Source organism: Talpa europaea (assembly GCF_964194135.1).
Source record: "Talpa europaea genome assembly, chromosome: 2".
NCBI classification, from domain to species: Eukaryota; Metazoa; Chordata; class Mammalia; order Eulipotyphla; family Talpidae; genus Talpa; species Talpa europaea.
The window spans coordinates 81082350-81108616 of record NC_140068.1 but is presented as its reverse complement, the minus strand read 5'-3'; the positions used below and the strand labels follow the sequence as shown (position 1 = coordinate 81108616).

General features: G+C 41.2%; 1 protein-coding gene across 1 annotated transcript in view; it reads right to left on the bottom strand.

Moving 5' to 3' along the window:
* Nucleotides 1-26267, bottom strand: part of PKHD1 (PKHD1 ciliary IPT domain containing fibrocystin/polyductin) — a gene marked incomplete at both ends in the record, with an annotated part of 445094 nt that overhangs the window by 403329 nt on the left and 15498 nt on the right. The window contains 16 exons of the mRNA XM_084258872.1: nucleotides 1076-1214; nucleotides 2727-2902; nucleotides 3594-3724; nucleotides 5065-5207; nucleotides 5836-5926; nucleotides 6305-6394; nucleotides 8178-8456; nucleotides 9423-9537; nucleotides 13204-13345; nucleotides 16143-16238; nucleotides 17040-17141; nucleotides 20678-20748; nucleotides 21640-21679; nucleotides 22530-22594; nucleotides 23598-23672; nucleotides 25197-25275. Of these exons, the coding sequence (XP_084114998.1) occupies nucleotides 1076-1214; nucleotides 2727-2902; nucleotides 3594-3724; nucleotides 5065-5207; nucleotides 5836-5926; nucleotides 6305-6394; nucleotides 8178-8456; nucleotides 9423-9537; nucleotides 13204-13345; nucleotides 16143-16238; nucleotides 17040-17141; nucleotides 20678-20748; nucleotides 21640-21679; nucleotides 22530-22594; nucleotides 23598-23672; nucleotides 25197-25275 (1834 nt within the window). The remainder of the gene's footprint in view (nucleotides 1-1075; nucleotides 1215-2726; nucleotides 2903-3593; nucleotides 3725-5064; nucleotides 5208-5835; nucleotides 5927-6304; nucleotides 6395-8177; nucleotides 8457-9422; nucleotides 9538-13203; nucleotides 13346-16142; nucleotides 16239-17039; nucleotides 17142-20677; nucleotides 20749-21639; nucleotides 21680-22529; nucleotides 22595-23597; nucleotides 23673-25196; nucleotides 25276-26267) is intronic.

Below are 26267 nucleotides of genomic sequence, written 5' to 3'. Positions count from 1 at the left end.
CTTTCATGCCCAGGGTCCGTGGAACACTAGTCAAGGAAACTGGACCACTGAGTCAAGCTTTCAGCACCTTCCCAGGTACAATGTAAGTAAGAGAACTCATTTTGGAGCATGTTAGAAAAAAAGGGAGGGGAAGGAGGATTTTTAACGCAAAGCATATCAATACTCCCTGTCATATTGCAATTTTTAAGGAAAAATTAAAAGAACAAATTTTGAGTATACATGTGTTCCAGGAGCTTGGGGGAACCTTATCCTTAGTTATTGCTTTGTAAACTGTGGCTGGAAAGGTTGCTATTAAGAAACATCGCTGTGGTGCTCTAGTGCCATCTGGTGGTGAGTTCTTAGAATAGCTGTTTTGTTAGCTATTTCTGGGATTGCAAAGATTTCTGTATGTGGAACGGATTGAGGAAAGTGAACAGAAAACCACAGTAATATGAACATCTAAACAGTATAAAAACACAACTACTTCTGAATAAATTCACTAAAAACTAGTTCTTTAAGTATAGTTCCCAGACCAGTAGAATTGCCTGGCAGTTCATTAGAAATGCAAAATCTGGGGGCCTCCCTGGTGGTGCAAGGGGTTAAGCACCACACTTTAAAGCAATCCGAAGCCTCTGCAGCACGAGTTCAATCCCCAGCTGGCCAAGGAGCAACCCACATGGCACAGCAGACCTCTCGTGTCTCGCCTGCTGCTCCCCTCAGCAGTGTATTTCACTCAGTCTGCCTGTTTTGTTCCCTGCTCTGTCTGTGGTGAATCCTCTCACCCCCCCACCCCCGCATCTCTGGCCTGTACCCGAGCTCTTGTAAGCATAAATAAATAAATATTTAAAAAAAAAAAAGGAAGAAATGCAAAATCTCAGGCTCCAGCCTCAAACCTACCAAATTAAAAATTGTGAGGTCAGGGTTCACCAATTTATGTTTAACAGACCTCCAGGTCAGTCTAATATAACATTCTTAAAATAGAGAACCATTTTTCTAAGCATTAAGACAAGATTTTCCCAATAAAAAATCCCAACTCTGAGTCCTCCAGACCAACCAGCAATCCTTAGTAGGACAGGTGAACAATGACTGTCCCTACCTTATGGTGATGAGGGGGAGCTCCAGGCCACACCCCACCAACCAGGCAGTTACATTGTAGACTGGAGGGAATCCCACCACAGAGAGCGATTCCACCAGATTCCCGCCAGGATGAGCTGTTCCATAATCAACCTGAGAAACTGGAAGCCAATCATCCAATCATTATCAGGTATCTCAGGATAGGAGACCTACTGTTTGGAAAATGCCTGCTGGAGATGCTGAGTTATTTAGCTCTCAGCACACACAAAAACACAGAATCCTGGCTCTCTGCTCCCAGAAAAAGAGCAAAGGGACAGGAGGCCTTTTTGCTTTCAAATCAAATGGAAAATACAAGGTTGTGGTTTAAGGAGATAAAGAATAGCTCAATGACAAAGTTCAGTAAGCCCCCATTCAGCCGCAACATAACTCCATACACAACATAACAAACCTACACAGCCATCTTTTGTAGTGTGGATCCCCACCCTTTCCTCCTTTCCTTCCCGAAGCCCCTGGAAACTCTAGGCAGTATCACTGATGCTCCTTAGCACTGAGCAAATCCCGGGTAGAAGGTATTCCTCCACAGCATGGAGTCAGCACAGCATGCAGAAACAGTGCAAACTTTAAGACAGGCCATTGTTCAAATCCTGATTCTCCACTTCTATCAGGTGGCAACTTGGCTAAATGACAAACTCTCCATGGCATTTTCTCATCTGTGAAGTGAGGATCATGACAGAAAACAATCTGTGTGGCAGGAAGTTTAGTGAGATGGTAGATTTTAAACAACTAGCACAATATATTATAATATCTTCTTCCCTTATAACAAAAGAGAGAGAGAGAAGAATAAGGTGGAGGAGCAGCAAGGAGAAGCTAAGAAAAGCTGAAAGTCACAGGGGATTTGATGGAAAAGGGAACGTGAGGAAAGCTGGCACCATAGCCCTGAGTGAGAGTAAAATGCACCATGCATGGATGCACATCACACATGGCTGGCCTCAGCGTGACCCCTGATGAACATGTTGTTCCTAGGATGTGTGGACAGTCAAGAGCAGGTGAGAGCCCTGTACCTAAGGGGGAGGAGATGGAGGGACCTTGGAGAGAAAGGGGCCCAACTGGAGGTCTGAAGGAGGAATGTGAGGAATCTGGACAGGCAGAAAGGAGGAGGTGCTTCTCTTAAGGAGAGAGTTACCTTTTAACCCTCACTGTGTCTCTCCTAAGTGATAAATCAGAACTTTAGCCCATTTACAGAACAAAATATAGTTGTGGTCCTTCCAACATTGTGTATGACATATATTAACTCACAGAGGTGGAGAATATGCTGGCCTGACAAGAGTAATAATAATGGTTTGTATTTATTGAGCACTTATTATGGTCATGACCTGTGAAGAGTGCTTTACAGTGCACTTCGGCTAATCTTTATAGTAATCCCGGGTAGGGTCCTTACTATGCCCATTTTACAGATAAGGAAACCAAGAATTCACAGTAAAATTGAGGAAAGTGCACAGGTATCAGAAGCAAGAACAAGCATTAGGTAAAGAGGAAAAAGGGGAACAAACTAGAAAAATACAGAGGCCAGAGAATCAGTTTTTCTTTCTCCATTAATAGGACAGCAGCCCTAGCACAGACACTTAAGTTCAGCATGTGACAGACATATGAAGGAGAGTGGATTAGACCATCACCTGTTAGGTTGGTGTCTGCAATGATAATTTCATCTACATAGAAACCTTCCTGCTCCTGAGCCAGAGGGAAGAGATCGATGTGACGAACCAGCACTGGGGCATCTGCCAGAGGCATTGGGAGATGCTCGGAGTGTTGCACACAGGTGTTCCAGAGGTCAGTGCAAGCAAACTTCCAGCTGAAAACCAAGAGCAGAGTGGAAATGGGCCTCTCCACGTGCACTGATGCTCCTCTCCCACTGGCGCCCTGGTTCACAAAGCTGGGGTCTGAGGGCTATGTGGCCCAGGGAGAGACCCCATGTCTCCCTGCACACAGACAGAACTGTGTGTGCAGACATCCCACCCCAGCAGGCTCAGCCCAACATGTGAGGCGATACCAGTGGGTCCCCTAATTAGTCAGTCACGCACTCCTGACCCTCAATGTCAGCAGCATCTTCAAATTACAAGTAATTGCCTGTCTTAGCCAGACCTTATGTCAGGCATTAACCACACAGAAAATGAACACTCCTGGACATTACTAGACTCAGGTTTTAAACCACTTTCAAGGCTACATTATATTCCAGAGTCTTCGTTGACTCGCTGATTAAATTTTGGTGAATCACAAATTTTCCAGGTTCCCATGCTTGGGAATCGTTTCTAACATCCCTTTCCACTGTGAGTGTTCCTGATGATGAGAAATGTCAGATTCCTTCTAGAAAGTATTAAATGCTTAACAGCTTCCTACTCTTAAACTTTGTCAGAAAACAAAAAATCATGCTCAAAGCCTGAAATGAGTATCCAAAGCCCAAATGTAAAGAACCAATAGTCCCTCAGGAGACCACTGCCCCAAGATGGCAGCATGCCACCATGCCTCCCTGCAGATTAGTTTACCTGTCGGGACTGGTCCCCAGGAGCCTCCAGTCACAGGAGATGTTTCTCTGAACGATGTTCTGAAGGTCTACTGTGAAGGACACGGTCACCCTCAGGATCTGATCCATGTGGCCTTTGTAAGCCATGCAGAGCTATGGACACCAAGTAAGTGATTCAGCTCTATTAATGCAAGAAGCAGCCATTCAAGCAAAGTGCAGTGTGGGGGATTCACCTCCCCAGAACGTTGCCTCGCACTGTAAGGGAGAGAGCAAATCTTGTTCCTTCCCTCTTGGAGCTTATCAGAACAACTGGAGAAAGAAATGGTGCAAATTGTGGTTTAATTCCACAGTTATTAAATGCCTAGCCCTGTGCTTGGTAGTGAGGATGTTCAAGTATCTTAATTAGAAAATTCTTACTCTGACCCAAATATCTGTGCAATCTTGAGCAAGTCACTTAATTTCCCTGAGCCTCAGTTCCTTAACTTGAACTCTCCTGTATCCTTGGTTTCTAAATTTAAGTGCAGAATTGTTTGGCATGAGAAGATTTCAGAGCAGGATTTATCAACCCCAGCACTACAGACATTTTGAATCAGGTCATTATTCACTATGGGCTTGTCCTGTGCATTGTAGGGTGTTCAGCAACATCCATGGAGCCTACGCACCAAGTGCCAGGATCATGTCCACAGCTGTGACAACCAAAATCTCTCTCCATAGCAACTCTCCCCTAGAGGGAAGAGCACCCCCACCCCACTGGGAGCATGTTGTTGGGAGGAAAGGCTGGGATGGGGGATCCAGCACCCCTGCAGCTTGATAGGGAACAGACGTGACACCACTTTCTTGAGCTCAGCTACCCAGCAAGGCTCACTCTGGTTCTAAAGGACACATGAGCTGCCATGCTTTTATGAAGGAGGCTCTGCTATTTGACACAAAAGCTATGGGCCTCTCCCATCTAGACAAATATTCTCGAGATTATTATCTCTCTCCTATCTGGAGAAACATGTCAGTCAATGATCAATAGCAATGATAGCTATAATAATAGAGGATAATAACAGTGCTAACTGCTAACTACTGCACACACTATACTGGATTATCTCATTTAATCTTCACCACAGTATTACTGCCCAGTTTACACAGGCATGAACTAAAGTAACACACTGAGGACATGCAGGGTGTAGTCAGAAATCAGAACCAGAGAGTCTGACTATGGAGCGTCTGCTCTCTTATACCTAAGAAAATACAAGAGCATAGAAAAACTTCTGAAGGTCTCCCAGCCTGATACAAAGGCATTTCCATGTAACAGCAAGCTGACATAGGATGGGAGGTATAAGTTCACTTCTGAAATAGCCGTTAAGACACCTAGAGCTTTAACCAGAAGGATCTTGGACAAATCACAGAAATCACTACTTTATACTTCTGTTTCTTCAGTCTCAAACCCAGAGAACAATACCAATCCACCCTACCAACCTCTCCCAATACGTGAGGCTGCCACTTACATGTGTGTGCTGATCCAGCCTGTAGCCCTTCTGGGAGGCTGGGGGTGTGAGGACAAGGTGTCGAGGCCGATGGAGGCTGAACCTCCCACAAAAGGGCTCTGTCCCACTGGTAAGATCCCCATCAGATCTGGAACCTTCTAAACCTAGATACAGTTTGTATAAAATAGGAAGACAGAGATGTTAAATAAGACAGCTTCCCAACATGCATGCAGAAATGGAGTGTGTGTTCACCATGGCATAGGCCCTCCGACCTAGGGCATGTCTTATCGGGCTTGATGCCTCTAGATAGGAGAGGTCCTTGCTGTCTGCCCTAAAATATCAAAATCTATCACCATTTTCGTTATGTACCATGATGTGAAAAATTTTTGCAAAGCAAAGAAACAAAGAAGTGTCTACTATAATTTAGTAGTGTTTCAAATACTTACCCTCACATGTTAAGAACTTAAGAGTACTGTCTTATGCATAATTATTTATTTGAGACATAATTTGAATTAAACAAGAGTCTCACTGTGTGGAAGGGATGCATTTGGGAAGCACTTTGCTTCACCTAGCAGCTCAGGAGGTTGCTTTTTCTCTCTCTGACACCCACACTAAACATCTCCCCACCTTCCAGTATGTAGTCACTCAGTTTCCAAATCCTGTCCAAATATCTTTATTTCACTACATTAGTACCTTGAAGTGGAAAAGAAGATGGTTCCCATTTACAGGAAAAAACAAAAAGGAGACAACAAAGATAAATAAGGTCAGAAATTGTCAAATGAGGGACAGCACCTTGTTCAAATCCAAGTCGGAGCAGGATGTGAGCAGAAAGGGGGACCAACTGGCATCTGACTGCAAGTAACTCCTCAATGGCTGTTTGAATCTGTCAAAAACAAAAGCTACCAGGAGTTCATACCGTGGGCATAAAAACCACACCCCAGGGCCTCCCTGCTGGCGCAAGGGGTTAAGACACAACCTATGATGCTGTCGGCAGTCTCTGAAACACAAGTTCGATCCCCTAGCCGGCCAGGGAGCTACCCACATGGCACAGCAGACCTCTCCTGACTCGCCCGCTGCTCCCCTCAGTCAATGTGCCTGTTCTGCTCCCCACTCTGTCTCTGGTGAATCCTCTCACCACCACCCCACACACACACCTCTGGCCTGTACCCCAGCTCTTGTATGCATAAATAAAATAAATCTTTTTAAAAAAAAAAACCACCCCCCAGGTCCCAACCTCTCAGTATTTGAAGAAAGTTCCCACCTGATGGGCTGTGGCATTTGCAGGAATTGGCTGACTAGAGACATTGTCCCAAGTAAGGAGAAAGCTCCCTCTGCTGGGCACAGTCAGCATCTGAAAAGTGAGGGGTGATATAGGGGAACCAAATAAGACATCAGTGTAAAAAAATAATAACAGTACAAAAACAACAAAGCAAAAACAGACAATTATAAATCAGAGCCATCCTGCAGGGAGGAGGAGGGAGAGGGATCAGAGGGAGGGAGGAGGAGCATAGAGGACTGTGGTGATGGTGCACGGGTGACTTGGGGAACGAAATTCTATGGGGACTCAACCTGAGGGAGTGGGGGAAAGCAAATATTGTTTTAAAAAATAATAAAAATTTTAAAAAATTAAAATAAAATAAGTTGGGGGTGAAGTGTTCATGAAGTCAGAGAAGAAAAACCTCCCCAGGCTTGTTATTTCCTTTTCATTATAATTCCAAGTTTTTAACTCATTATCATCTAGCAATTTCCTGGGAACACAAGCATCAGTGCAACTTTTCTTGAAAGAATCTACATGTCTGTCTCCCTATTTATTTGTGCCCCCTCCTTTTCTCTAGCATGTGAGGGGTAATTGTTGCCAAGGCCTAGTCCACTCCAGCCTTGCCACCAAGTTCTCTCTCCAGGGGTCCAGGTGGTGGTCAGGGGCAGCACAAGGCGTGAACACAGTCTCAAGCCTATTCAATCTCTGCTTTGCTTCCACTATATTCCTTAATGGATATATTACACTCCTGCCATGGGGTAGGACCTATGTAATTTATACTCTCTCATAGCATTTCTTATTCTCTCCTTTGGTCTAGGAATATTTGTGTGCATGTCTTACTATCTCACCATAAACTTTACACTTGCTCTTAGCCAAAAGGCCAAGAAGCGATACCATAAACTTTAGATGGAAGAGTCCCTATTGATTCATCTTCATACACCAAAAAATAAGCAGAAATCACACGAAATTTTTTCGATAAAAATATGGGGTACAACAGAGAGGCCCAAAGGCCCCAACCTTGACAAAGCAGACTTAGAAAATACAGCATATGGGGAAATTTTTTTAAAATGATGTAATCTGGGCCTCCCCAGTGGTGCAGGGGGTTGAGCGCAGCACTGCGAAGCTGTCCACAGCCTCTGCAACACGGGTTCGATTCCCGGCCTGCCAGGGAGATTCCCACATGACATGGCAGACCTCTCGTATCTCGCCCGCTGCTCCCTTCAGCAGTGTATTTCGGTCGTCTGCCTGTTCTACACCCCACTCTGTCTCTGGTGAATCCTCTCACACTCCCGCTCCTCTGGCCTGTACCCCTGTTCTTGTATAAATAAATAAATCTTTTTAAAAATATCTTTTTAAAATATAAAAATAAAATTTAAATTAAAAAATACATAAAAAAATAATATAGAGGGCCTCCCCTGGTGATGTAGCGGTTGAGCGCTGCCCGCAGCCTCTGCGGCACCGGTTCATTCCCCGGCAGCCGGCGTGGGTCCCACCAAAAAAAAAAAAAAAAAAAAAAAGATGGAATCTGATGTGTGAACACAGATGTGCATGCACACATCTGTGTGTGCCTGTGTGTGTGCACACGTGTGTTCAGAGGACTAAGGGGAATAAATTCTCAAAAGCAGATATGCCTAAAACTTAAATTCCTAAAACTAATTCTATGAGTAAAGTCATCTCAATAATAAGGTTTTGCATTTTTTAAAAAAAAAACATCTTCACAATCCTAGTGGATAGACATCTCATTTCTCTGGCACCAGAGTTATCACAACTTGGATCTCCTGGCTCCCGGTCAGTGATCCCTTCGCTACGCAAGGCCTTAGTCCCCTCAGTGTTCATCCCCTAATCTGACCTCATGAAACTGGCAGTAAACATAGACCTGGGTTTCTGGAAGTCTCTGGGCATGGACTCGAATCTGATGCTTCTCCCGGAGGTAAGTGCTGACCACATCAGGATTCAGCCATGTATTGTGGATCTGCACCCCAATTTTCATCCCCCTGCTGGGGGCTCTCCCATGATGCTCTGCTTCCAGGTAGTACTTGGCTCCACCATACAGCTCCAACTTGGGGGACTTCTGCTGCCAAGTTCCCTCATCCCCATTCTGCTCCCAGGAGTCAAACCAGTCGGCAGTGCCCACTCTGATGGAGGCCACTCTCAGCTGTATCCAAATAAACACAGCACCATCAACACCATGAAATTCCTGTGTATCTCCTCAAAACTCAGGGTCTGGACAGTGACTGACAAGGACTTTTGGGACTGGGCTGCCATATCCACATTGGCCCAGTCACACTAGAACCTGTGGTTCCTTATGCTTCTCTGCCCCTCATTATTTCTCCTTTGAATAGTGTTCAGAAGGAGCTACAGGAGCCATGGTTACAGCTGGGGCAGCCAACCTGTAACCTTGGGGTTACAGGTGCTGTGGATAAAGGAGTTATTAAGCCTTTGAGGAACTGGAATGACATAGCCACATCCAAATCTATGACATTTCTCTAGCCAACTAATAAATCAATTTCATAAAAGTATGCTAATAATTTGAGGTGAGAAATGTGATTCTTTGTCAATGGGACTGGAGAATTTTGACTATTTATTAAAAGCACCTTTTCTTATCCTTCAAAGCTGATAAGAATATTTCTTCATAAGCCTACATCCTTGCCCAAAATTAATGAAAAAGGCATAATTTTTAGAGTCAAGGAAATCTATGTTTGGACCCTAAATACATCTCTTCCTAATCAAATGACCCTGCATTAGCCACACAATCCTGAAAAGTCTTAATTTACTTATTTGGAAAATGGAGATAAATATATATATCAGTCACAGAGAGGCTGTGCGATCACAGACAATGCATAGAAAAGATGTAGTGTGATACCCAACTTATTTCAGGTGCTCAATAAATGCAGGTGCCATCTTATTCAGTCAAATTCTTTTTCAACAATTAAAATTATGTCAATTATTAAAAAAAATTTAATAAAAAAATAAACAATATCCCTGCCCCCAAAATTAAAATCTTTGTTTACTTAATGGCATGTTACACTATTAGTAGAACATGAGAGCTTTAATTATGATTGTTTTTCAGAAGTGAAGAACTAGGTACAAGGTAAAGAAAAAATAAGAGAAAAGTAAATACCTTGGTGTTGGGATCCTCTGACCAACTGAAGAACAAGGAAGCTTGGCTGTCTGCTTGGATCCAGAAAGTGTAATTATTTGTCTCTGGGGCCACAAAGAATCCACTGAGTCTTGCACTGTATAGCAGAAGAACAAAGCAGGAAGAGAATCACTGGTATGACTGTTTGCTCTTGGACTTTGCTTTTCTGTATCATAATGAGGAGGAAATACCTGACTCTTTTATATATATTTTTTACATCATTGTTCATTTTTAAACAATGTTTGCAATCCGCCTCTTCAGGTGTTGTCCCCATAGAATTTCCTTCACCCATGTACCCATGCACCATCACCTCAGTCCCTTGTGCTCCTCCCTCCCTCCCTCTGATCCCTCTCCCTCCTCCTCCCCTGTAGGATGTATCTGGTTTATAATTGTCTGTTTTTGTTTTGTTGTGTTGAGTTTTGTATTATTATTTTTCCCCTGATGTCTTATTTGTTTCCCCTATATTCCTCCTATAATTGAAACCATCCAATATTTTTCTTTTTCTTTCTGACTTATTTCACTGAGCATAATTCCTTCTAGCTCCATCCACATTGCTGCAAATGGCATGAGTTTATCTTTTTTGATTGCTGAATAATATTCCATTGTGTACATGTACCATATCTTCTTCATCCAGTCATCTATTTCTGAGCATTTGGGTTGTTTCCAGGTTTAACCTATTGTAAATAGTGCTGCAATAAACAAAGGGGTACAGGTGTTCTTTTAAATTAATGTTTTTGTGTCCTTTGGGTTGATCCCTAGTAGTGAAACTGCTGGGCCGTACGGTAGCTACATTTTTAGTAGACTGAGGAACCTCCAGAGAGCTTTCCATAACGGTTGGACCAATTTGCACTCCCACCAGCAATGTAGGAGAGTTCCATTTTCACCACATCCTCGCCAACATTTGTTGTTGCTAGTTTGTTTGTTTTTTTTTTGATATGTGCCAATCTTAAACACTTGACTCTTATGCCAGGATTGGCCAGAGAATTCTATGAACAGCTGCCCCATGGTACCTGCTTAATTGGGTCTCCTCACCACAATTCCACTCGCAGTAGGTTGTCTTCAGGACATTTTAGCACAGGACTGCCTGGAACCTGAACTGAGAAAACCTCCCAAGAGGCGAATGCAAGGCCGGGACCCAGGAAGGCACTCAATAGAGAGTAAAAGTTATTTTTTACTTATTATTATTATTATTTGCTGAGTATGAGACACAAAGAGAGATCACTGATCAGAATTTGCTCTGACTTGGCCTGGAATTCTTGTTTCTTGTCTCCTCCTCCAACACATGCATGCTTTATAAGGTATTATATGAGATCGCCCCTCTGGCTAATGTCAGACAATGGACGCTTTACATTTACCACATGTATAGTTCTAAATGCACACGGACAATCATCATTTACAAATATATTTCCTGCCAAATCATCTTATTTGACTGGAGGATGACCTTTTGCAATTCTTTCTGGAGGCAGTAAAGTGATAGACCTGAAATGGCCCCAAATGTTATTAAATGAATCTTCTAGTTCTTCCTTATGGCAGAGATTAACTCCTTAGAAACAGGTGTATGTCTCTGTGAGCCTTCACAGCACTGGTGAAGGCTCTTTAAAATACCACACACCTGTGAGTAACAAAAGATATTGTATAGGTGGACTTTTGGAGAAATCACAAGAGTTGAAATCAGAAAATCCAGAGCTTAGCTCTGCCACTTAATAATAATTGCCCCAAATTTTGAAAAAAAAATCACTTCACCCATTAGACATGGTGGTTCCTCATCTGTATATCTGTTGACTGGTGAAGTAATTTATCTTTGAAGGTCTGGGTCACGGAAATAAGTAAGGACATGTCTCTGAGCCAAATAGGGAGACACAAGGAACTACCCTGAGGGGCTGCTGTCCTGCCCTATTTGTGTATGACCAGGTCACTCCCTCCCCACAGGTGATGACCTTCCTCATCACCTGTTGGTTTAACATAGTTGGTCAGGAGATAGTTTTTAAATATTGGAGGGTTTGCTAACTAAATGATGTTTCACACACAACCACACACACACACACACAATTCACTCAACACCGCAGAGTATTTTTCAAATAAAAATTTTGTGTTCCCCAGAAAAAAGTCGATTGAAAGTATCAGCAAGTTCAAATTAAAAGTTAACCTGCAATTTTAAAATAGACTGTCAGTAATTTTATGAAACAGTGTGTTTAAAAATAAGACTGTATTTTTAAATGTTTAAAATGAAATCTAGTGACTTAGTTTGAAAGAAAGTAATGGCTAGGAAAATGATTAAGCTCCCTCAATAAATGCCAAGAAATAAAACAATCTATAAGAAATTAAATATCAAGAATATTTTTTGAAAATAACTAATTTTAAAGATCCAATACTACAATAATCAACATTCCAGTTATTTTATTTTTTTTTGAATTTTAGAGAAATGAATGAGAGAATGGAAAGAGTTATTATCTGATTGGTGGTGTTACCTCAAAATGACAGTTAAACAGATGTCCCTGAGGGTGGAACCACACAACCAAACGTCCCTTGCTGTTTGAGGTGATCTGATTCTCTTCTTAACACTTCCACACACAATGAAAATGGCTGGAAAGTTTCCCTTTGAACATTATTAATAGTCCTCAAAGTCTATGAGAAAGATGCCTTGTTAGTGCTAAAAGGGACCACAAATTATTGCTACTTTAAAATCATAAGTTGACAGTCAAATGCCAATTAGTCAGGCTTCAGGGATAATGGAGACTATTCTGTTCATAGATGTAAACAAACATCTAAAATTCCCTAAACAGAGAATAAAATCTTTCCTTCCACAAATGAATTGAAATTTAAAATGCCCAAGTCATTGTAGGAGGTCACAGATTGACTGGAATTTGCACAAAGGACTCATAACCAACCTCTTTTAGAAGAGTTTAGAAAGGAAAAGTGCCACCATAGAATAAAGGAGCCATCCCTGTCTGTATAGACTAAGAATACAGCAAGACAACAGTGTGTCTAAGCAATTTTCAGACTACTTATATTTTTAAGTCCAGTTCAGAATACCAGTTTCCCTCACTATCCAAAAGTAGAGCATTCCATGAGACCTCTCATAAGTCACAAGCATAGAGTAAAGAAGCAAGTACCCTTAATTTATATGGAAAAAATTTTGAGTGTTCCCAGGCCCCCCAAAAATAGCCTATCAAGTCATACCAAATAACACATAAAACCCCAAATAACACTGACATAGAGTAGACACAGGGATGATATGATAAATACACTGTCTAAAGTAGTTCCAGGGAAGAAGCTTAGTGGGGTCTCTCTCACTGCTCTGGATGCTGCTACCTATAGTATACAGAATGGCTGCTGGATAATATTTTGCCTTTTACCTTTTGTCATAAAAGCGAAAATATCTTCCAGATCTGTTTGGATAATTCAAACAGGTACCAATATTTTCATAAAAGAGAAGTGGTGAAACTAGAAATTACACAGAGCGAGGGATACCTGTACTAGGAATTTAGGCCATATCCTTAAGGGATTAAAGACTCAAAACACTAAACAGGAAAATCACAATCACACCGTAGTCACTATTACAGAAAACAATGTCTCACAGAGTCACAGGGTCTTCTCTTGCTCTACACCAGCCACTGACTGATCTTCCACACAGAGTGGCTATTCCAACAGTACTGATTGCTATCTGGCCTCTGCTCCCTAATATGCCCAAAAGACAAGCACTTGCATCTCTCTTTATCATCCACAAGAGGTTGGTTTCACTTCTTAACCACATACAACGTACCTGAAGTGTTGTCCTTCCTTTGACCAAAATCCAAATGGAGAACTGGCATTAGGGACGATCTGCCACCTGTACCCAGGGGTGGCCTCAGTCAGGTCCAAGCCCTCAACAGCATCTCCAACTTCGAAAAGAAGCCCTCGATTGCCTGCAAGATGGGCACACATCCCAAAGGTCAGAGGGCATGCTCCCCAATTTGGGGAACTACATTACTTCGGGTTACAAAGTGAAAGGTGATCAAGGTACTACCTGAAAAGATGACCCAACTGAGACTTAGATAGAGTGGTCACATGAGAGGTTCTATAGCTAATGCAAGTGTTCTAGAAAGAAGAAAAAAAAACTTTTTTTAATTTATTTATTCATGCATACAAGAACCGGGGTACAAGCCAGATGCACAAGAGGGTAAGAGGATTCACCAGAGACAGTGGGGAACAGAACAGGCAGATGGCCTGAAATACACTGCTGAGGGGAGCAGCAGGTGAGACAGGAGAGGTCACCAAGCCATGTGGGATTCTCTCTGGCCAGCAGGGATCAAACCCGCACTGCAGAGGCTGCAGACAGCTTCACAGCACTGCACTCAACCACCTGTGCCACCAGGGGAGGCCCGAAAGAAGAAAATTTTATGTGGTGTGGGTCTTAGCCTCTTGGAAAGAAACTTGAAAAGAAACTTGAAAAGGAATACTAAGAGGAAATATTCTCAAAGAACCAGAGAAGAGTAGGGAGCCATTCTTAAGGTGAGTGTCTAGAAAAGAGAATGAAGTTCTGGAGAAAATGTGTAAGAGTGAACTACTAATTAATTTATGATTTAAGTTAATCAATGCTGATACAAATGCACAGGCGTGATTGATACTGGATATTAATGTGGGTGGAGGGTTAATAGCCCTGGATTCACACAATTGTGGGTTCAGATTCCAACTCTGTCACTTACTAAATGTATAGCTTGGAACAAATTACTTCTTTTGGAAGTGATATAAATGGAATTTCTATAAATAGAGCTAATATACTAAAGACTAATGGAGTGTGAGTAATTTGTCAATTCTAAAGTGATAAAACTAGGAGGAAAATAAAAGTCGATTTGATAATTCTGGGGCTAAGGGGAGACTAAGGAAGATATATACAAAGATATATATCAAAATATATACAAAGATCCTGAAATATAGTAAGTACTCAAGAAAACATAGGACTGGTGATTAATAATTACTATTGTTATTCCTCATTAAATCCTAAAAGGGAAAAAAATAGATAAGTAATAAGGAGAAAAAATAAGAACAAATTTTAAGAATATTGCTTTAAGCCAAAATTCTCAAGTGCAGCACTACTGACATTTGGAGCTGGATAACCCTATTATGGGGGCTGCCCTGTACATTGAAGAATGTTGAGCTACCTCCCTGGTCTTCCCCATTAAAGACCAGAACCACTGCCACCACCACCCCCAGTTGTAACCAGACATTGCCAAGTGTTTCTTGGGGACCACTGAGAACCATCGCTCAGCATAATAATTTGCCATACTTCCATGGAAAAATTCAAAAGCTCTTCATAAAGGACTTTATTAATTATCCAGAACAGCTGCATTCCTGAAATTATCCTGCTGCAACCCCAGAAGCTAAAGCAGGAACCACTCAAAAAGGGAGCAAGCTCCCCCCTTCCTGACACAGGAAACATGCATTCTCTCCATCATTTGCTTCAGTAGTTTTGCTTCCTGAGATGGGAGCTTTCCCTGAGCAAAAACTGCAGATCTGGGACCTGCAGAATGCTCAGGCCAAAGCTTTGCAAGCATTTTCACACCCGAATGGTCTTTCTTTAGAAAGGTTTCCCCCCCCCCACCCCACCCCCCTGCTGGGCAACTTTCCTTGTAAACTTATCAACCCTGAGCCTCTGGGGATTAGCTGATGCCTGAAGTTTATCCTCAAAGTCTGGCCCTGTGGGGCAGGTAAAGAGTACATACCGGCTATGGCTCTGAGCCTCATAGCAGGCCAACCACCCTTAATTCTTACCTACACTTGAGCTTCTGATCCTGATCTTACAGAAAAGAGTGTGATGCTGCACTCCTCATTGGCAGTCTATGACGTGGAAGATTTTTTTTTTACATTCTTTATATATTTTTGACATCGTTTTTCATTTTTGTACAATGTATGCATTTTCATCTTGGTTATATTCCCCATACCATCCCCCCCCCCCCCGCTTATTTTGGAAGTGGGAGCTTTAAATAGAAAAGGACAGAACTGCTACCTTCCTCCTCCATTTCTGCCCACTTCTGGCATAAACTGGTAGCAATGTCACCATATAGCTACCTTTCAAAATAGTGCACAGCTGCCCACAGGGAAGAAGCAGAGACATTTCAATGCACCCCACTGTGCATTGGCTTTATCTGATTCTGTCTCAAGGAGCACAGAGGAGTATTCTCATGCTCCTGTCTGGGCACATGGGCATGCCACTAACCCATCGTGGGCAGGGGGCGGCTCAGGGGCTTCCTCCACAGCTGTAACAATGTCTGGATTGTGGTTGTGCTTTCTGGACCACGGTCTCCCACTGAACCCCATGGGTCATTTATATGCCAGGCACAGAGCATCACTAAGCATTTTCATTAGGCTTCATTCTCCTGAATGAAGCCCTGGCGGTGGTAGCAAGGACCAGGCTCTGAATTAACCAAACAGCTGAGACAAGAGTCAAAATCTTTCATTTCTACTCCCCATCCCCTCCTGGTTAAAAACACACCCTGACCCACCCTTGTTTTAATTCTAATCCCTACTCCCTCCCCTGTAGTGTGTCTCTGGGGTGGAAATTGTATGGGGACTAAAACCAAGATGAAAATGCATACATTGCACAAAAATGAAAAATGATGTAAAAAATATATAAAATTAAAAAATAATAATAAAAAAATTCTGACATACATACATACATAAATAAAAATGGAAACAGCTGAACAGCCTTGGGGCAGTCCTTACCTGCCTGAGGTGCTGTGAGCCTAGCACCTTTTCCTGGAGCCCTCGTAGTGCACTCAATCTTCCTGGGAGATACGTGTGTGACATCACAAGGGATGCCTGAGGAGAAATTTTAAAATGAGATATAGATATATGGAGACAGAGAGATGTGATGCTATAGATAGATACAGATGGGTTGCACAGATGTGGTGGTAGGACTGCACTGAAGAAAACAGACTCCTCTTCTAAGGCAAAGGCTGTGTGTGGACTGTAGCCAAAATTGTCACTCCAGCGGAAGGGAAAGTGCAAAGCAGGGAAACAGAGCAGCATAAAGTAGTAATAATAGAAAACCATGTTTGTGGTTAGTGGCCACAGTGAGTGCCTCTCACTGAGAATGTGCCAAACCACTCTCCTGAACTTGGAAGGATCAGTGTATGTGCCAGGATGAGCACATCTGCCTGCGGGCTTGGCATCACCGACTAGAGGAACATTCCACCCAAGAGAGCAAAAAATTTTAAGCAGGTACCACAAGAGAATGTGCTAAGGGGCCATTCCAGATGAAGTGCCCAGCAAATGCCCGCCCACTGCAGCTAGTCCATATAGAGAGAGTGAAAGAGGAAGAGGAGAGCCTTATATGGAGAGGCAACAGTATGCTTCCCTCATCACTCTCAACACTGGAGCACCTGAGAGCACTGACTGTGACGTGTGGGACTGCAGGACACCCCATCCCTGCTACGTGCCTGCATGACAACCCTGCCTGGTCTCAATCAGACACAGGTAAAGGACCTTGGAGCAGGGTGGCATGATGACTCAGAAGAAGCAAACATTGCTTCCCCCCACTCTTTCCTTGCCATGAGAGATACATAATCTCCTACCATGTTTAAAACTATGAACTATTTTCAGCCATGTCTATTTAATTACCCGCAATGGTAACCTCAGCAGGATTGTCAAAGAAGTCTCCAGTAATCATGATGTCTGTTCCTCCACCAAGGCTTCCAGTTGCTGGAAACACAGAAAATATGTCTACAGAAAAAAAAAGAAAGAAAGAAAAAAAAAAAATAAGCTTCCAAATATAGATAGGATGTGACCCAAATAATTATATAATAGAAATATCAATAATTTACTTCTTTAACTTTTCTAAGACCTGCAACAGTTGTTTTTCTATAAAGGTAATATAAAATTTAAAAAATAATAATAATTAAAGAATTCTGAAATAAATAATTAAATAAATATGATAAATAAATATAATAAATAATAGTCATTTAAAATGTACATAATAAGAAAAGGACTTGTCTATAACTATGTGTGCACCAATATATACTATACAGGGTCAATATTTGAAAGAAAATAATCACTTGTGCTATAAGCAAAAATCCCTATAGATCATGATGCTTTCCTAGGAACTCTATCTCCAAACTCAACTTGTCAGTTTATAAATCAGAGAACAGTAGGTCCTACAGTATGGAGGAATCAACTTTGGATGCACCAGGCAAAACCTCCATTCACTCATATAAGTAAAATTTGCTCTAAGCCAAAGAATGAGCCCCACTGTCCTCGGCCGCTACCCTTTCCCCTGCACCCTCACCCCGCACACCCAGCCCTCAAACGCTGCCTCCTGACTGCATCAAACCCTACAGTGCTGTGCCACATAGCCCCAAGAATGTTCTTGTCCTTTCCACTCCACTGAGCAAACTTTGACAGTTTTAAGATTCATTCCTCAAGGGGAAAGAGTCGTTATACCTCAATTAAATTTTATATATATATATATTTTTAAGAAGGTAAGTACTGGCTAAGTCAAGAGTAGGGGGTAGTAATTGCCTCCAAAGAAGGAATGAGAAGTTCTTTGGAGATGAGGAGGGGAGTTCAACATGTATCCTGATCTTGGGGTAGTTACAAAGGCATAGACTTAAGGAAATCTTCATTGAATTGTACATTTAAAATATGTTCACTGTACTGTACAAAGGTAATACAGCCAATAGAAATTAAAAAGAGGAAGTGTGTTCTCTGCTAAAGCAAAGGTACAAAGAGGCTTATCACCAATGATTGAATATACTTTAAAATATGATCAGGGCAGGGCCTCCCCTGGTGGTGCAGCGGTTGAGCTCTGGGCTGCAAAGCTTCCTGCAACTTCTGCAGCGCCGGTTCGATCCCCGGCCACCAGCGAGGGTCCCACATGGCGCAACAGACTTCTCCTGCCGTGCCCACTGCTCCCCTCAGCAGTCTATTTCATCACTCTGCCTGTTCTGCTCTTTGCTCTGGCTCTGGTGAATCCTCTCACCCTCCCACACTTCTGACTATACCCAGTGCTTGTATAAATAAATAAATCTTTTAATATATATATATATATATATATATATGATCAGGGCTTTTCCTATATGACGTTTTTGTCCATACAATGAAGCAGAGGAAATCAACATGGGCAAAGATTGATCCCCACATTTAAATATCAAAATTCACCCCTAGTAATATATTTTTTTAATTTATCATTTTATAATTATTTTCAACAATATAATTCTTTACAATGTTACCATTCTTTTCAACACTCAGAGCACTAGGTGCTAGGAATATAAAGATGAATACAAAGTAATTTCTGACCTCAAGGAGATCAGAATGATAAGGAAGGCTGGGTACACAAAAGTGTGATGATAATACTTGAACTAGCAATTTTAGAGTGTATGGAAGTACAGAGGATGGGGGGAGGGTGCATTGGTATGGAAAGAAACTTCTAGAAATCACAGCTGAACTAAATCTTACAGGATGACTAGAACTGGCCAATAGAGGGGGAAAAAAGATGGGAAAGAGCATTTAAAGCACACAATGGTCTGCATGGACAGGGGACAAGGCGGTATATTTAAGTGCTGCTGGAATATGAGAGTGAAGATGAAGCTGGGGAAGCAAACCAGGCAGAAGTGAGACATTTTTATCATTCCCCAAAGGCGGGTGGGAAGCTAGGGGATATATCAGATGCAGGCTGAGGGAGTGCAGGGTGGCACATGTAGTGCATGGATCAGCAGGGACAAATGGGAGATCCTGGGCCCCTTGAACACCACTGTTTATGCCAGGCAAGAGGTGATGAGTCCTGGATTAAGCCAATAGTAGAGAGACAGAGTAGATATGCCATATTTAAGAAATAAAAATTGGCAGACGCTGGTGATTAATGGATGTGGCGATGAGGGGATTCTTGCTCAACTAGTTCTTCCGACAACTTCATTGGAGTTAGAGGAAAAACCTTATTTTGTCCATTTTACAGATGTGTAACTGGGGCTCAAAAAAGCTCAAGGACTTACCAAGTTCAACTAGTAATTGAATGCCAGTCCCAGGGAACCTCAACACAGGGCTCTTTCCTGTTGTCCACATGCCCCACTTCCCTGCCAATGCCCATCCCCCCACCCTGCCCCACAGCCTCCTTTGCTGTGGAGAAGTCCTGAGTGTCCTCATCCCAGAGAGACATTATCCCTGAAAATATGAAACAGCACATGATAAGATACCTGTGAGCCTCTCTGGCATCCAGGTTCAATATTAATGGGCAGACTAACCCTTAAAGCTTGGGGTGAGATGCAAGGAGAGTCGACTTCCCATAGAACATTGGTACATATCTCATGCCCATGATATTTGGAATTAAATCTGTGTTTTCTAGCACTAGAATCTTTGGGCAAGTTACTTTGCTTGTCTGAGTCTATTTCCTCCTCTGTGAACTATTAGTTAGCATATCTTATAGCTAATAAAATAAATATTGAGATTATACTTTAAACATTCAACAAGTACCTACTATTCTTCTCATTACTGATACCACTACCCCCATCACCTCCTTGAAGGCCTCTTCAAACTTATTTCAAAAAGGACTTGTTAAACTGTTTAAATAAATTAAAGGCAAGGGCTGGAATTAAGCTTTTGCAGAATCAGGCTCTCTAGGGAGTGAATGGCATTTGCCCCATGACCTATGAAATTTCTTGCACATTTGGCAAAGGTAGATTTTGTTGTCTCTGAAATTTGAACCTACGTGACAGAACCTTCAATGCCCAGGTGATTGTTTGCATCTAAGTCCTCTGGTTTAGTAGCCAACAGTTTACTACCAAATTGAGTTCACATTTTGATTTGAGTTTCTGATTTTTAGCACTATCTTTAGTATAAAGTTTTACTCATCAGATAGCAACATCCGTAGCAGCAAATCATACATCACTGAATGTATGCTTGGGGTGAGGTAATAAAGTAAACTGAAAAAAGTCCAAAAGAAAAGGTGCTTTTGGACTTTTCAGTGCCACCTCATTTCTGTTACTTTCAGAACATAGAGAAACTACGACTCCTCTTTCTTTCATTCAGTCTCTATCCATACATAGACTTTGTGTACAAGTTTACGATCAAAGACCTTTAATGCAGTAACTAAAGTTGATACTCATACAAGCTACTAATTCTCATCCAAAACCAAAAGGCCATCCATGACTATAGGGACAGCTTCAGGAATTAATGGTCATAGAGAAATGGACAGAAGGAAGGAAGGCTCAGTAGCCAGTCAGATGTGAGGGAGGTGATAAGGAGGACAGGGTGAAGGGATATAGTACCTGAATATGTCTGGTGCAGGAAGAGGTCCTGTTTAGCACTGATCAGCCATGCTGTCTTGTGAACCATTGACCTTCAAAAGACAAAGTTGTGTTATGGAGGAAAACTATATCTAAGTGTGCATGTTTTAAATTCCCCATGAACTAACCTCTATAGTGACCTCCAGAACAACTGGATACTAGCTCATTTTGGGTGACTGGAGAAAGATACCAATGGGCAAATTTTGTTTTCTGACTTAGAAAATGTTTGTGTGGGATAACACCTACTTCACAGAATGTCACCATATTAAATAAAATTATGAATGTGAAAGGGTTTGGCACTGAACTGCTCTATAGCAGATACTCAATGCAATTTAATTTTATTCTTCCCCCAGTGGGGGTTGGGGATTAGGGAGAAGGGAAAAGGGAGGGAGGGTAAGAGAATGAATCTCCCTCCTATGAACTATATAACTCTCAGTAATGTGTCACTATCATCACAATGAATCAATATCAGCCAAACCGTGCACTGTAAATGAGAAAAGCACCTGAGAAAAGCACCTGAGAAAATAATACGGTTAAGACATGAATATGTACAGAAATTTAGACTCCTAATTTATCACTCATAGTTCTATGAAAACCGACCCCTCTCTATCTTGAAAAGGGGATTTCCTAGAACAGTACAATGCATTTCATGGAACTATATACTTTTATAAATTTATGGTATTATGAGACTACATAAGGGACTCTTGCAATTGTGTACCATCACCACACTGAAGCATGTATATTCAGTCAATATGAGTGTATAGTATACAATTATATTAACCCAAGTAAAAGAAATCAAGTGGGCACATGGGTTTCATTATTCTATTCCTTTGCATACATCTGAAATTTTCTATTACGGAAGGTTAAAAGAAATTAACAAGATGCGAGAGAAAGAAAGAGATAACATAAGATAAAGATGAATTTGTTTACTACCAGTTACTTACTTTCCTTTGTTAAATACTGAAAAACTAACATTCTGGGAACCTGCAACAAAAACAAAACAGCCATAACCAGAAACTCGCATGCATACACAGGCCAAGCACAGCTACCATAACCCCAAAAACTCCAGATATCACCAGGTTACCGCCTAAGCCTGTAGTTTTCTCAGTGGTGCCCGAAATAAAAACATCTCCCAGTTTCACACCACCAGCAATATTGACTTCCAACAGCAAAAAAAAAAAAAAACCCAAAAACAGTCACCCATAGCAGAAGCTTAGAGTTAGACTAGGCATGAAAAATCCTGCCACACTAGTTATAAACCTCAATTTTCTCACCTGGTAAAGCAAAATTAAGATCACCAAAGACACGGTTTTACCGCACGAATTAAGTTAGTATCAACTTAAGATGTCTCAGGAAGTTCTCAATAAATGATTATCATCATCATCATGAGAACCAATTTTTTACATAGTTTTCTTTTTCTAGACATAAAGAAAGAAATGGATAGGAGAGGACATTAAAATAATATTACTGAGTGCTATTGCATTGTGTGACTATACCACAGATTCTTGATCCACTTATCTGTTCAGGGACACTTAGGTTGTTTCCATAGTTTGGTTTATTGTAAATAGTGCTGCAATAAATACAGGGGCAAAAGTTGCCTTTAAAATTAGAGTTTGAAAAAAAATTAAAAAATAAAAATAAAATTAGAGTTTGAAAACAGGGTGACGAGAGAGCACAATGGACTGTGGTAGAGGATTGTGGGTACCTTGGTGGTGGGTATGGAACAGAGACTGCACCTGAAGGGGGAGATCTATACCTTCAAAATACTGAAAATAATGTAAACCAATGATACGACAATAAAATAAATATAAATAATGTTACTTCTTGAACAGACCAATGTAGTTGCCTTCCACACAGCACTGAAGAGTCCCAAGACCATGATCTTCCTGAATAGGATAGCTAGGGAGAGAAAAATATCTGAGGTGAGAAATATTAGACTCGGTTCAGAAGGTCTGACTCTTTAGCCAGGAAAGGCATATCCACCAGAGAAAACTGGTGATACTGTAGATATAATGAACTCATGGGACAAATGCTAGTACTAAACTAGAGTCATCCGCAGGACGTATGCTACAATCAAATACCGCAAGACACAAAATTTAACTTCTCCTCATAGCCATTCAGCCTGTCTTTGCAAAATCTGTTTTATCACAAGGATAGTAAAATCCTTATTTAAAAAAATCTAATATCAGGTGTGAACCCAAAAAGGACAATCTTAAGCAAACAAACTGAAAACACCAAGAAACTACATTATAGAATTTGGTTCTATTAATTGCTAGTCCCAAAGGCTGAGCCATAGAACAACTCGTGATTGCCTCAAAGGAAGTTAAATCCACTCAGTACAGAATAAAGTGAAAATTACACAAAATGTTGGTTATCTGAACTGTGTCCATGTACTCAGTTTTAGAAGCTTAGTTGCTAAAAACAAGTAAATAAATTAAGCGTTTTTTTCCTCTGGTTAATAATTATAACACAGTACTTAAGAGTGTGAACTCTGAATGCTGGTTGGTCCACCAGGGTTCACATCTCAGCTCTACCATTAGCTCTTTGTAAGACTGCGGGCAAGTTACTTAACCCCTCTGTGCCTCAGTTTCCTTGCCTGTAAAGTGATTCTAATAATTGTAGATACTCACAAAGTTATTGGATGACTTTAATGTAAAGTGCTAAAACTGGCTTACTAGTAAGCATTTAGTATTACCTATTTGTTTTCAAGAAAGCTTTCCGAATTCACTTCCCTTTACACTTCAATCATTTATTATGCCTCTTCCAGTAAATCTAAAGATAAGACAGTCAATAGTTATCGGTGATTTATAATTTTAAAAAAGGGGTGTGTGTGTGTGTGTGTGTGTGTTACACTCATGTGAAAGAACCTAAAAGCGTATATGTTGGCAAGAAAGCTACTCACAGGCTGCCTGTCTTCCTGTTCACAAGAGAGCAGGGAGTGACCCATTTGTCTCCTTGAGCTTCCAAGATCAATGGGCTGCATGAAAAATGGAAACAAGAGACAATAGACAATGATAGTGAGATACTCTCAACAAACATTCCTGGCAAAACTCAGAAGAAAGGTTGTTACAATTTATGGGCATTACTGCAAGTGGCTGAAGCCTGCACCCTGAGATGTTGAGGTAAATTCTCAGCCTGAAGGTTGGGGTACAGTTTCATGGCACATCCTTTCACACTTTTGAGGGAGCACGTCCCCTTTCCTGAAAAATCTTCATCTCCACATTGCCTATATTAAGTCTACACAAACCTATTGAGGAGTACATGCTTTTGTTTCCCCTTGTACCCCAGCCTAAGGCCGAGATGGGGCACATTGTGAGTATGGACTGTACTTGGGGCACCTGAGCCCAAAGGAAGAATAACTTCCTTTCAAGATAAGTTGACCATTGCTTAATGCCTGTAATTCCTGAGAAGAGTCAAGTCATGCTCTCTTTAAGTAGGGCAGAATCAATGAGATGCAATAGATCAGAGGAGAGAACCCCCAATCCTGTCCAGGGGGGCAAAGAGAAAAGACACATTGCATAGAAGCTACTCAGCTGAGCACATAGTAAGATTTTGTAGTTACTACCTTAAAATCCTCACAACCGCTTCATATGATGAATAATCACAGTTGCTTAGAGTTTCCTACAAACACCACAACTTCAACATGATCCCTCTTGTTCCTCTCCCTCCCGAGCTTGGACAAGGTCATTGTATCACTTTCTATTTAAAAAGTCTCCAGTGAAGAAAATCATATTGCTCATACACATCATCCCCAGAGAATTTTTTAAATTATGGACTATACAGAAACAACGTAAAAGTTCAGACAAAACCAAACCAAACCAAAATAAAAATTTGACTGTAAATCTGAATCGGGGTTGAGGTGGGGTTGTAGAAAGCTAAGTATGAAGGTGACACCTTGGACTATGGTGGAGGAATATGGGTGCTTTGGTGGTGGGTGTGGTGTGGGGACACATCTCTGAAGAGGTGTGAACTTACAACTCTGAATCACATACAGGGTGGTAAACCAATGTTACCACACTAACAGTTATAATAATAAACTCAGTGGTTTCAGTGCCTTTCTGTCATTTTTTTCTCTGATCATGCTAATAGAATTTCTAAATGCCCAAATGGATGATAAACAAGTGAACAAGGAAGTTACAATGGTCTTTTGGGTTCAAACACATTTTTATAAAGAATCTTCTTCAGCCTGAGAAACAGAGGAAGAAAGGGAAAAAAATTTTAAAGAAAATCCACAGATGCAATTACAGTACAATTCACACTGAGCCCAAAGTGACTAGTTGTCAGTAAATAAATGGACCAACTTAATCGACCAGTCGCAATTACATTAACAAAGTTTGCTGAAGCCCAGCTCACCAGGGACCACAAACTGCAAAGAGGAAAACATCAGTTCTGTGCCAACTGCTTACAATTTATTGCTATCAGGGAAGCAACCCAGGAAGCAACCAGGAAGCAACCCAGCAGAGCTGTAACATGTCGAATACAGGCACAAACCCACGCTTACCTATCAATGTACTCAGCATCAAAATCAAAGGTTTCCAATTGTCCCGTAATAATCCAGCCATACACATGTATAACTTTTCCTGTTTAAAGAAAAATGTTTAAGTTTATTAATGTTTAAGTTTCCCCCCCCCTTTTCAAAAGTTGCACCATGTCATTTTGCCTTTATAAAACACTTACATTTGCACTGGTTTTCACTAACTGAAAGAAATCCAAAGAGGATTTCCCTTTTTACAACAAAAGATGAAAAGCAAAATAGCATTCAGTGCTGGCCACAGCTGTTCCAGAGGCAGCAGCACCCAGAGGAGTAAGAGTGACACCAACAACTCCTTCCCCAGGAACACTTCATACACACTGGGTTTTCATCACATCATTCCTGCTTTTCTATACATTAGTGATATTTTAGGTTTTATGTGTTAGTTAGATTTGGGTAGTGTTTTTTGTTGGGGGGGGAGGGGTTTGAGAATACTCAAAAAATGTTTCCATATAAATTAACAGTAATTGCTTCTTCATAACATTTTGATTTACAAAAGTTTCATAGGAACTCTCTACCATTTTATTTTGAGTACCCTACTTTTTTTCTTTTGAATATCAGGGGAAATATACTTAATTCAAAGTCTAAATGTATAATGAACTGCATTTCTTTTTAGTTGCATTTATTCAGTGTGGTCAAGCCAATTATTACCGAGAATATTAATTATACATTTACATAAACTATACAACAGTAAACAATCACTCAGTAGGACATTGGGATCAACATTACATACCAAAAAGGCCAAAATAACCAATCATTGCAATCAAAGGATTAATCGTCTCTGTATGGAGCACAGAAAGACTAAGGGATATTCTTCATGGTCTCATAAAGCATCAGGGGGAATAAACAGTTTCCTTACACTGCCTGTCCCTGTGTGTAGGTCCCTGTGCCTTGGGGGTGCTTCATGTTTCATTAGACTTTCCTTTGGACACTTGTTAATATGGATCCAGAAGGAGGCGCATATCACATGATCTGGACGGATATTCAGGGATATTCGTCTTTTTTCCATATCTCAGAGTACAAAAGATAATGTCATGGATG